The 11,917-nt window shown below is 45.4% G+C and overlaps 1 protein-coding gene across 6 annotated transcripts in view; it reads right to left on the bottom strand.

Annotated features, from left to right (window-relative positions):
• Positions 1 to 11,917, bottom strand: part of LOC110005052 (echinoderm microtubule-associated protein-like 6) — a 33,362-nt gene continuing 21,445 nt past the window's right edge. For 2 of the 6 annotated variants that reach the window (XM_065960797.1, XM_065960800.1), the window contains 15 exons: positions 11,463 to 11,592; positions 11,283 to 11,381; positions 10,351 to 10,371; positions 10,217 to 10,231; positions 7,065 to 7,238; positions 6,758 to 6,966; positions 6,507 to 6,664; positions 5,157 to 5,271; positions 4,741 to 4,929; positions 4,486 to 4,658; positions 4,241 to 4,403; positions 4,054 to 4,157; positions 3,153 to 3,306; positions 2,960 to 3,060; positions 1 to 2,859 (listed from right to left, as the gene is read on the bottom strand). In XM_065960797.1, the coding sequence (XP_065816869.1) occupies positions 2,835 to 2,859; positions 2,960 to 3,060; positions 3,153 to 3,306; positions 4,054 to 4,157; positions 4,241 to 4,403; positions 4,486 to 4,658; positions 4,741 to 4,929; positions 5,157 to 5,271; positions 6,507 to 6,664; positions 6,758 to 6,966; positions 7,065 to 7,238; positions 10,217 to 10,231; positions 10,351 to 10,371; positions 11,283 to 11,381; positions 11,463 to 11,592 (1,830 nt within the window). In that variant the 3' untranslated portion in view covers positions 1 to 2,834. The remainder of the gene's footprint in view (positions 2,860 to 2,959; positions 3,061 to 3,152; positions 3,307 to 4,053; positions 4,158 to 4,240; positions 4,404 to 4,485; positions 4,659 to 4,740; positions 4,930 to 5,156; positions 5,272 to 6,506; positions 6,665 to 6,757; positions 6,967 to 7,064; positions 7,239 to 10,216; positions 10,232 to 10,350; positions 10,372 to 11,282; positions 11,382 to 11,462; positions 11,593 to 11,917) is intronic. The other 4 variants (XM_065960798.1, XM_065960801.1, XM_065960799.1 and 1 more) reach the window with 2 other exon arrangements.

Here is an 11,917-nt window from a genome sequence, read left to right as displayed (position 1 = left end):
TTTCCACTTTCATACTTGTACTTTTATTGTAAAACATGTATTTTTACATTTTCAACACTGTTATATTTTCTTTCAGTAAGCTGTAAACTTTTCATCTGATGTAACAGAAAAATATAAAATATCCAAACAGATTTTTGGCAAACTGGACCAAAAAGAAACCAGAGCGGAGTCGACTTCATTTTCAGTGAAACAGCAGCAGGAGGAGGAGGAGATGAAACACAAAACAGAACAGTTTAAGAAGTCGTTGCAGGCTAACAGTTTCCCCCTGCTTCCAGTGTTTGTGCTAAGCTAAGGCTAACACATTCCGGACCTCTCTCTGTGCTCTGAGGAAACTCTGAGGAAAACAGAAACAGCAGGATTCAATCTGAAGGTGTTCACGTCCTGCAGGCTGCAAACATCACACTGAAGTGAATACACAGTTTACTAGAGACGAAGGAAAGTAAAGCGAGTCTCAGACTGAAGGAACATATCTTCAAGTTACATCGAGAATTCTCAGGAACACAAACAGCTTTCATTTCACAAAACCAGACTGCCAGAATCAATTCGTATTTGGGTGGAAATTAAAGGTTCATGCTCGTTAAAATCTGTAATTACACAAAATGTCCTGATATTTTGTTGCTTTGTGAGGCCTGTACAATGTCAAATATAAAATATCTCCAGGTTATATCTGTTTGAATAAAATATTAAAAAGTTAAAATTAAAGGGGACCGAACGTTGAACCCTGTGGGACTCCACGAGTCGTGAAATCAGACTTGAGCCTGACACGGGCTGATTTAGAAATTTTCAAACACATCAGGAGAATCTTAACATATCTTCTTCTCTATAACCTTGTCATGCTCACACCACAAGATATGAAAATAACGACACATCACAGACTACAGGATTTTATTAAGGTCATCGTGCCTGGTGGAGGAATGCACCGCCTCCAGTGACCTTACGTAAACACTGAACGGAGGCTGTGATCCTCCAAGCAGGCGGCCCAGGTTCATCCCCCCCCCCCCCCCCCCCCATGATTTCTGATTTCTACCCACTGTCCTATATTTCTCATAACAATATAAAAGCCCAAAAATAAACTGTAAAAAAACATCAACAAAACGAGACAAAAACATTTCAGACAAGATGAGGGGAAATTATGGATTTCTTCTCGCTACAGAAACAGAAAAACTCTGAGAACACGTCGGCTGTTGCATCCACGTTGTTTTTGTGCTATTATTAAGAATATAACAACTGTTAACCCTTTAAACTTTAAAATAAAACACTTGAATTATACACGTTTCTCTCCAGCAGCTACAGCTGATATCTTTCAGGGAAATGTCGGATTCTGTTAATCTACATTTTTAGGAGTCAAACTAAACTCATAAATTATCGACTTTATCCAACAAAACAACCGCTAACGACTGATACCTAAAAGCTATATTATAAATATGATAAATAAGTTAAATAATTCTGGGTTTTAAAAGACAAAAAACACTTTTAGCATTTTCCATTTTATCCGCCCTCGTTTTAGATTTTATCTGTCGGAAACTGAATATGGAATAAAAATCTTTAACTCTGACACCTAGTGTTTAAAATGGGTACTGCAGTCTAAATTCTAAACATCATAGAGAGCTGTCTCCCCCCCACCGCCTACCTTCTCTGGTCCAAACAAATCCAGAGCATTCAGGACCAGAATCTAAAGTTAGAAGGAGGACATACTAACTGGTTTCTTTAATGTCTGATCATAGAGTGATGTCAGTTTATTTGAGCTCTGCTTCGTTTCTGTCGAGAAGAAGGTCACTGTAGCTTTTTCCCTTTAAATCCTGTTCAGATGTTTGTAAATCAACGTTCAGTTTCATCAAGTTTTATTTCTACAGTGGACAAAAAAACAGAAACTACGTCACCATAACAACATGTGCTCTGTCACGTAATGCTCTAAAATCTATTTCTACTGTAGATATGATCTTTATAGTTTCTCTTTATAGTATTCTGAGGTAGAATTCTTTCTCTTTTCTTAATAGACTATTTTAATGTTTAACAGCTGGGATCAACACAGATCCATCTTTCTGGAGTTTTTCAGTGCAGAGCAGTCAAACTGCGTCATCATCACGAGACAGTACGAGATACAAAAACGAAACGACCACAGCACTCAGTAAAAAGCCCTAAATGATCCCGACTCATAGCACCACCGTTATAAATCAAGTTGTATCAAATGTTTGGTCAGAGTTTGTGAGAAAGGCACGTACTGACAAACAGAAACGATGCTACATGAAAAAACAGCTACAAGTTCTTGAAAGAGGTTCAAACACCTGAAAGATCAAGTTCAGTTTCACACGGATGCGTCTCAATGTACGGGAAGGTAGAGAGACTCCACTGACAGGGGGCGGAGCCTCACGCAGCAGAACACGTCACAGCATCCAGTCTGTCAGCAGCCGTCAGAAGATTGAAACTCGTTGTTTCGTCTGACGTCCTGGTGGTTTTCTCTCAGATTAAGGGGCCGAGGCTCAGCAGACGAGTGCAGCATCACAGGAGAAGAAGGACAGGAAGGAGGAGAAGAAGGAGGAGGGGAAGGAGGAGGAGAAGAGGAAGGAGGAGAGGAAGGGGAAGAAGAGGAAGGAGGAGAGGAAGAAGGAGAGGAAGAAGGAGAGGAAGGAGTAGGAGGAGAGGAAGGAGGAGAGGAAGGAGGAGGAGAAGAAGGAGGAGAGGAAGGAGGAGAGGAAGAAGGAGGAGGACAGGAAGGATGAGGAGAAGAGGGAGGAGGAGAAGAAGGAGGACAGGAAGGAGGAGGAGGAGGAGGAGGAGGAGGAGGAGGAGAGGAAGGAGGAAAGGAAGGAGGAGGATTCAGGTTTATGGAGATCTCACTGACATTTCCACACAAACAAACTGTAGAGGAGAAACAGAGAGACGATCATTTTAAATGTGATTCACTGAGAGCGGATTACAGCCTCTTACGTCTTCATAAACTGCTCTGACTGAATCTCACCTGCAGTCGCTGCCTCCAGCACTGATGACGTATTTATCATCACAGGAGAAGCGGATGTTTGTCACGTGGGCTGAGTGGCCGAAGTATCGTTTGTGTTTGGCCTGTGAGACGCCAGAGGGAGGAGCCAACAGGTGATTCAGTGATGCCACTCTCACAGGATTCATTGTCACGTTTTCATACTTATATCACTTACGAATTTCTCTGAACACGGGAATTCAAAGAGCTTGATGAGGCCGAAGTCGTCTCCAGTCACCAGGTTGAGACCGGCGTGTGAAACACAAGCACAGTTCACGTCGGCCTTCTCAGTGTTACGAGGCCAAACGCCAAGAACCTCGTCGCCGAGGATGCTGGAAAAAACAAAACACAACGTCACACCAAGATCAATACAGTCGATGCTTCATTTTGAGGGGATGCGATGAGGTCGTCAAGACAACAGAACTTTAAACTTTGATATGATTGTAGTAAAAGTTTGAGTTCCCTCAGATCTAACGTTAGCTCCCTGATGTGGTTCCCTGGGATGTTCTGATGTTTCTCATGTCAGGCTCTACAGTCAGTTTGTTTGGGTCTGGAGTTTATTTCCATCGGGTTCTACAGTTATTTCTTTAGGACTTCAGATTCTTCCTCAAGGTCATCAGTTTGTTCTCTAAGCTCTAGATGTTCCTCTGTTGTGATTCATATTGTTGTAAAGTTTGTTTCTGTTCAGAGAGTTTTCTGTCCTCTACACTCAGTCCTTCTGTTCTTTCTTTTTCTACTTTTAATTGTTCAGATATCATTTGATATCTTTGTGTTGATGACGTCCTGGAGTCTGTTTACTTGTTGGTGCTTCCTGTTTTATTTCGTAGTACTTCCCCTCTGTGTTTCCTGTTTTATTTTGTAGTACTTCCCCTCAGTGTTTCCTGTTTTATTTTGTAGTACTTCCCCTCAGTGTTTCCTGTTTTATTTTGTAGTACTTCTCGGTGTTCTCGGTGTTCCATGTCTAGTTTGAGTTCTCTGTCCTCATAGTGTTCAGACCTGTCTGGATTTCCCCCGTGTGTATTTAGTCTCCTACACCCTTCCTCTGACACCTCCTCCACTTTCATGTTTCCTTTGTGTACCTGGTCCAGGTAGCCCAAGTGATCCTCTCAAAGACGGCCTGATCTGTGACCACTTTCCCCGAGGGCACCTCGTGCACCTGGCGAGTGTAGGTGCTGGTGGACACCTGCGATGGAAATCAAAGAGGGACCGTTAAACGGAGTTCAGACTGAACCTCACCAGGTAGTCCAGGTTTGAAGTTTTTGTTACCTGGATGTGTTTGCTGTCGGCAGAGAAGTCGATCTGGATGACGAAGCCGGGGATGTCCTTACAGTAGCCAATCCTGTTCAAGGACGGACCCAGAGAAAGGTCGTAGAAATCCACGGCACTTTCCACTGAACCCACCGCTAAGAACCTGTTATCTGGACTGAACCTGGACCAGCAGGAAACACAAGTTTAGTAACCATCACAGAAAAAGAAGCCCTCCGTGTGTGCAGGTTTATCTGAAGGTGTACCGGATGTCCTGGATGGCCACGCTGCGGTCTCTCTTCTTTCCCCACACGGTGAGCGAGTTGACCAGCAGGACGATGAACTCGCCGTTCTCCATCCCGATGGAAACCATCTCTCCGTTTGGACTGTAGGAGGTGCACTTGGCAGGATGACCCAAACTCACCTTATTCAGAAGTTTCTAACACAGAATCATCGAAGACATCGTTACATGTTGCATTCAAAGACCTCCGTATATCTACCCCTCAGTCCTCAGACTGTACCTTATCAGCCAGGTCCCATATCCGGATGGTCCCATCATCACTGGCAGAGATGAAGACGTCTTTGAAAGGATGAGTCGCCAAACCCCAGATGCCCCCCTGAGTGTGTCCGTTGATCATGGTGTTGGAGGCGGCGTTCTTTTCTCCAACCTCTATGATCTCTCCGTCTTTGGTTCCTACCAGGATTTTACCCTGAAACCATCAGGGGTGAAAGAAAGGACCAATCAGTGAGATGTGTAGTTAGTAAAATGATAAAGTGACCGCTTTATTTCATAAAAGTCTTTAGTCGACCTTAAAAATGAATCAAAACTAGCAAACGCTGACTTGCAGTGATTGCAGCAAATAGAAACTGCTGACATCATCTTCCAGTTTATGCTGAGTCAGACTCTAGTGTGATGAAATGATTAGTGGTGTCATACCTTCCCTCTGCAGACGGAGCGGACGTTCTCTACCGGCTGCCCAGTCTCCAGCTGGAACGCTCTGCAGCGCTTCATCTCCTGATCCCAAAGCTTCACGGCCCCGCCCTCTTTAGTCCTGTCACAAACACAAAAGTCAGGGTTTACCTTCATACCTCTGAGTTCAGACATATCTGCACTATGTATGACATTCATAGAGTGTATATGATCCTTCTTAAGCGAGCCATTTATCTATCAGACCCAAACGAATCCTTCTCTTCCCCTGACCAAGAGTCCACCACATCGTTAGGCTCCGCCTTGCCTCACATGGTACCTGATGAGCCCCTCACTCAACTTCAGTCAACCTAACGACAGGCTGAGAGCTGGAGCTGAGGCGGGTTTTAAACCTCCTGACAAACCGTTACACCGCGCCCACCTGTCAATCAGGTCAGCTACACGCCTTATTGTGAATAACTCTTATCCTTCATCAAATCAAAACTGATGAGTCATCAAAACATTCACCCCCCCGTACAGTGTGTGTCCATCGAGACATGAGCTAATCACACCTATTTGTTTTTTTGAACCAGGCTGTAAACATGTTCATCTCTGCTGTAAAAACAGGCTTTTTAGAATGGGTGTGTATGTGACTTCCTGTGCTTCTGCAGCCGGTTTCAACACCGGAGGTTACTGCTTGACTTAACTCTATCAAATAAAACAAAAGGAAGAACACTTACTGCCTGCAGTGTAACATACTGGTGCCCCAAACAGACGCACCATGTCAGACAATCCTGTGACCATACAGGAAAAACATCCATGAAACCGTCGTCCAAACCAGCGTCTGATCAGCAGGTGTATTATTTATCCCCGCTGATCTAACAGCCTCCAACCACCTCAGACGGTTTCTACAGGTGCCCTTAAGTGCCCGAGCCCCGTTGCCCTGTCAGTAGTTTCACCTTTGCTTACCGCAAACCTTACCTGGTCCTGGTCGCTGCTGTGGCACACACGGAGAGTTAACAAACAAGGGTCAGTGTGACGGTAAATGATCCCCGGTGCTGGAGATGGAGGACAAGGCTCGTGGGGGAGTTTTGAATAATCTTGGAATGGTCTCCTGTGACTAACACAGTAATTCGTTTGAAATGCACGTCCCTAAAACCAACTCTAGACCAAGCCCTGACTCCAGGATTCGATCCCAGTACCCTCAGTCCTGCCTGGACTCTTTAGGATCACCCTGAAACCAGCAGAGGTGTCAGAAAACCACCACTGGTCATCCATCTGGAACCAGTTTAGTTCACTGGCTGCATGAAACAGACCAATGTGCTGAAAGTCTTTCCGACTGTGACCTTAACGCTATCTGTTTTATATTTAACCACTCACGGCCGCTCTTTCCCCCCGGTGACGATGAGTCCATCCCTGAGGGTGGTGTACATGGTGAAGACCGGACCGCTGTGCGCCTTGGCCACCACACGAATCAGGAAGTGTTCCCTCCATACGAACACGTCTCCGTTGATAGCACCGGTGAACGTCAGGTTGTTCTGGATGGACAAACACAGACTCAGTTAAACAAAGAACATGGATTTATTCGTTTGACTTCAAAGGTGAGTCAGATTTAGAGTTCTGTATCTTACAGCACCAAAGGCGACCGACAGCATGGTCTGCATCCGTCCGTCCTCCACCGAGCCGATCACTCCTTTCTTATACACGAGCGACCCTCCAACAAGAGTCCAGAACTTGATGTGTTTGATCCCCACCGACACAAACTGAGAGTCAGAGTCCGGTCTGAACTCCACTACCAAGATCCGCTCAGCGTGGCCTCCTTTACTCGTCACCTTGGAGCCTGAAAGGTCAAAGAGGGGCAAGACCGTCTCTGGTTCTTTAGCTGTCTGAAGGTCGTTACATAATTATTATTCTTTTAAGATCTGAGAATATTTGTACCTTCCTGCCACCTCCACACTGTGATGGTGTGTTCAGGCTCCACCCCCACCGACAGTAGCAGCTTCCCTGTGGCGCTGAAGTTGACGTAGCCGACACCTTTGGCGTGGGAGCAGCGGAGGATGGACAGCGTCTGCTTAGTCATGGCGTCCCACACATGGATGGATGGAGCGAGGCCTGTGAAGAATATACCAGAAACACAGGAACCACAGAACTGAGGAACCACACAATCACGGCAGCAAGGGACCCAGGAGCTAAGGAGGCAAGGACCCAGGAGCTGAGGATGCAAGGAACTGTGGACCTGGGGACCAAATAGGTTGTAGAAGAAAAGGAACCATGCCCTTTAAGGGAAGTATTTTCTGAGAGTACTTTGGGTTTGATCAGCAGCATTGAACATTTGTGATCTGTTGATGACTCGCAGCACTCGATGAGACCGAATCATTTGGTAAATCTTTAAGGCTCTTTAGACCTCAGTGGATCCTAGGGCTAAGAGTCTAGGGTCGTTTTGGTAGAAACTCTACAATTGTATCCAGGGGGGCAAGAAGCTGAAGGGTTCAGAGGTACTAAGATAGTCCAGGAATTCAATAAAAAAGGGACCAAGGAGCTCAAGTACTGAGTATTCAAGAACCCGGGAATCCTAGAAACTGAGGAACTATGGGCCTTCAGCTAGCAAAGGCACTAAAGGACAGTGGAGCAAGGAATTTAAGGCCCACAGTATCCATCTGGAACCAAGGACTCAAGGAACTGAGGTGCTGAAAGGCTTCAAAGTAGCTGATGATCTGGGGGATCCTTGGAACTATGGACTCTGAACAATGGTGCTATGGGAGCCACCGAACCAATGAACAGAAGGACGAGGGGACATGAACAACAAAGGGCTTTAGCAACTGTGCAAGCAAGGATTGGCTGAACAGTAGGACCAAGGAGCCTAAAATCCACAGATAAGACGGTCATGAAACAGAAGGAACTTTGGAACCAACACACAGGATGAGGCTTTAAGTAAAGACCACGGGAATGAAGGACCAAGGAATCAAGAATCTAAGGGGGTATGGGAGCCAACGAACTAAAACAGATGAACAGCAGTAAAAATGGAAACACAGAAACATGGAATCAATGAGTTGATGGAGCAACAGATCCTTTGTACTCTGGAGCTAAGGACTGATGGGATACAGGAAGCAAAACATCCGGGACGTAAGAAACCAATAAACTGGGACAAGAAGTAGATTCTGAACAAGGAAGAATTTCAACTAAATCAGCTGTGAGTGTAAACAACAGGCTAAGAAACAACAGGCTAAGATTGAGGAAGGCAGGGTACCAAAAGAAACCTCTATTTTAAGATTGGGACGTGCATGCTTTAGTCAACTAAACGATGAATGAACAGTTGGGTAAACACATGACACTTGGTAGTTAGTTCCACCACCGGGGGGCGACAGAGTCTAGTTAGTGACTTAGGACCCTGTTGTGAAGGACGGATCAGATGCTTTTCATTGGCAGAGCGTAGTGAGCTGGAGGGAGTGTAGGCCTGGATCAGAGAGTTTAAACTTTAGGTCAAGGGGGAGTTCTTTCTGTTGCTGTTTTGTAAGCCAGCAACAGAGTTTTAAATTTGATGCGAGCAGTACATCTTATTGAAACTGGTCTCGTGGATCTCCTGCTTTGGACCAAAGTGTTGGACAGAGCGTTCTGTGTGATCATGGCTGATGGGTTAAAATAAACAAACACTGCGTTCTGTAAAGCAGGTAAACAACAGTCATGCCTGACGCTCATGCCTTGATATCGTCTCTATCTCCAGGTCAATCTTCTACAGGACTCGTGGAAAACCTGCCTCTAGCACAAACACAACACACAGCAAATACAGTCATCACCCAGGCTAACTCGGCTAGCTTAACATGCTGACAAGAGGCGCCAAGCAATGACCTGCGACAGGTCCGACTTGCTTTAGTTTCTCTCCTGACATGCTCACACAGATATGGACACGCGTGAAAACACTGTTTATGAAACTGTTCATCCTCGCCATAGAAAGTACAGATTCGATTTATTCACCAGTCAGATATCATTTAATCTGAGTTTCATTGTGTTACAATATCAGTTCTCTGTCACCAGCAGGGGGCGCTGTATAGATTACAACAAACATCATCACTCTGCAGAGTGTCGAGCGGTGATGCACCTTCATGCTCAGATACTTTCAGCTGAGTGATCATCTTGTCTTCATTAGAAATCTTTTTAAAATGTTTGATAACTGAGGGATCAACACAGTAAATGTGTTTATCAATATCTATCTGTCTATACAGATCTAAGAAAGATATCGGCCGATATATCAGTATCGTCCCCAAACATCAGATATGGTTCGAGGCCTATTTTTGACCACATGATTAAAATTCCATCATTTTGCATTTAAAAATAAAATTTGTCAGGCTTTTATTTTGAAGGTTTGTCCTGTCTTAAGCTGAGAGTACTTTACTTCCGGTGTGCTTTTATTTTGAAACAGAGTAAGGCCCTTCTGGTAGCTGGAAGGTTAGGACATGAAGTTAAGCACAGAAACAGGAAGTGGTTAGGGATCCCAAACTGAGGTCAAACAGCTTGAAGGAACGGTAACAAAGGTCAATGTGTGATGTCATAAGGTCAATGTGTGATGTCACAAGGTCAATGTGTGATGTCATAAGGTCAATGTGTGATGTCACAAGGTCAATGTGTGATGTCATAAGGTCAATGTGTGATGTCATAAGGTCAATGTGTGATGTCATAAGGTCAATGTGTGATGTCACAAGGTCAATGTGTGATGTCATAAGGTCAATGTGTGATGTCACAAGGTCAATGTGTGATGTCATAAGGTCAATGTGTGATGTCATAAGGTCAATGTGTGATGTCATAAGGTCAATGTGTGATGTCACAAGGTCAATATGTGATGTCATAAGGTCAATGTGTGATGTCATAAGGTCAATGTGTGATGTCATAAGGTGGATATTACTGCGGACTCGACAGCTGAGCTGTCTGAGTCTGTTAAAGCCGAGGGTCAGCGTGAATGATTCAGGAGGATAAACCGTGTTTTCAAGGATCCAACTGAGTGCAGACATGCTCTCTGACAGACAGGGTCAGGGGTCAGGGGTCAGGGGGCGGAGCTAACAAACAGAACATTCTGGCTCCTGACAGCTGATACTCACCCGACACATCAGCCTCTACACACCAAGAGCGAACGACACCGACAAGGTTAAACACTGCGCTCTCCACATGAACACACACACACAGAACCATGAGAGTGAGCGAGTGGGAGATGAGTGACAGCAGGAAGTCTTACCTGGAAGGTCGCTGATGTCACCTGGCGATGAGGTGAGGCGGTGACAATGAGGAAGCAGTGGAAAGAAAACAAAGTGCAGCGGGCAGAAAGCAGCCGGTCATGCAGGAGAACAACTCGCTGATCAGAATTAATGAACCTGCTGACGTGATTATACAAACATACCAGAGAGTGTGTGTGTGTGTGTGTGTGTGTGTGTGTGTACTCTGTGTGTGTGTGTGTGTGTGTGTGTGTGTGTGTGTGTACTCTGTGTGTGTACTCTGTGTGTGTGTGTGTGTGTGTGTGTGTGTGTGTGTGTGTGTACTCTGTGTGTGTGTGTGTGTGTGTGTGTGTGTGTGTGTGTGTACTCTGTGTGTGTGTGTACTCTGTGTGTGTGTGTACTCTGTGTGTGTGTGTGTGTGTGTACTCTGTGTGTGTGTGTACTCTGTGTGTGTGTACACTCTGTGTGTGTGTGTACACTCTGTGTGTGTGTGTGTGTGTACTCTGTGTGTGTGTGTGTGTACTCTGTGTGTGTGTGTGTGTGTGTGTGTGTGTACTCTGTGTGTGTGTGTACTCTGTGTGTGTGTGTGTGTGTGTACTCTGTGTGTGTGTGTACTCTGTGTGTGTGTGTGTGTACTCTGTGTGTGTGTGTGTACTCTGTGTGTGTGTGTGTGTACTCTGTGTGTGTGTGTACTCTGTGTGTGTGTGTGTACTCTGTGTGTGTGTGTACTCTGTGTGTGTGTGTGTGTGTGTACTCTGTGTGTGTGTGTACTCTGTGTGTGTGTGTGTGTGTGTGTGTGTGTACTCTGTGTGTGTGTGTGTGTGTGTGTGTGTACTCTGTGTGTGTGTGTACTCTGTGTGTACTATGTGTGTGTGTGTGTGTGTGTGTGTGTGTACTCTGTGTGTGTGTGTGTATGTGTGTGTGTGTGTGTAGATCTTTGTGACCTCACACTCACCGATCTGTCCCGTGGCGATGATGTTTTGATATTTGGGGTGTTGATTGACAGTCAGACACAGGATGTCGTCCGTGTGTTCCAGGTAAAAACTCTGAGTTCCTGTCAGGAAGTGTGATGTCATCATGAACAACATTCAAAGCAGGAGAAGAAGAAGACGCTCAGTGCGTGAGTGTTACAGACCAGCAGACAGGTTCTGGATGATGACGGCGGCGGCCGTGTGAAAGATGATGTCAGCGCCGTCGTTGAGGTAATGCAGGTTGTTCCGACAGTCGAAGCCTCTGTAGCCGAAGACGTGTTCCAACACCAGCTCCTGAACGCAACACGACGAGCACACACACACACACAAACACCTGTTCACACTGAGGTCATTGAACACAACACGACACACACACCTGTTCACACTGAGGTCATTGAACACAACACGACACACACACCTGTTCACACTGAGGTCATTGAACACAACACGACACACACACCTGTTCACACTGAGGTCATTGAACACAACACGACACACACACCTGTTCACACTGAGGTCATTGAACACAACACGACACACACACCTGTTCACACTGAGGTCATTGAACACAACACGATACACACACCTGTTCACACTGAGGTCATTGAACACAACACGA

The sequence above is a fragment of the Labrus bergylta genome, chromosome 1 (genome assembly GCF_963930695.1).
Source record: "Labrus bergylta chromosome 1, fLabBer1.1, whole genome shotgun sequence".
In the NCBI taxonomy this organism is placed as follows: domain Eukaryota; kingdom Metazoa; phylum Chordata; class Actinopteri; order Labriformes; family Labridae; genus Labrus; species Labrus bergylta.
The sequence above is the reverse complement of the archived record's forward strand: the minus strand, read 5'-3'. Positions and strand labels throughout refer to the sequence as shown.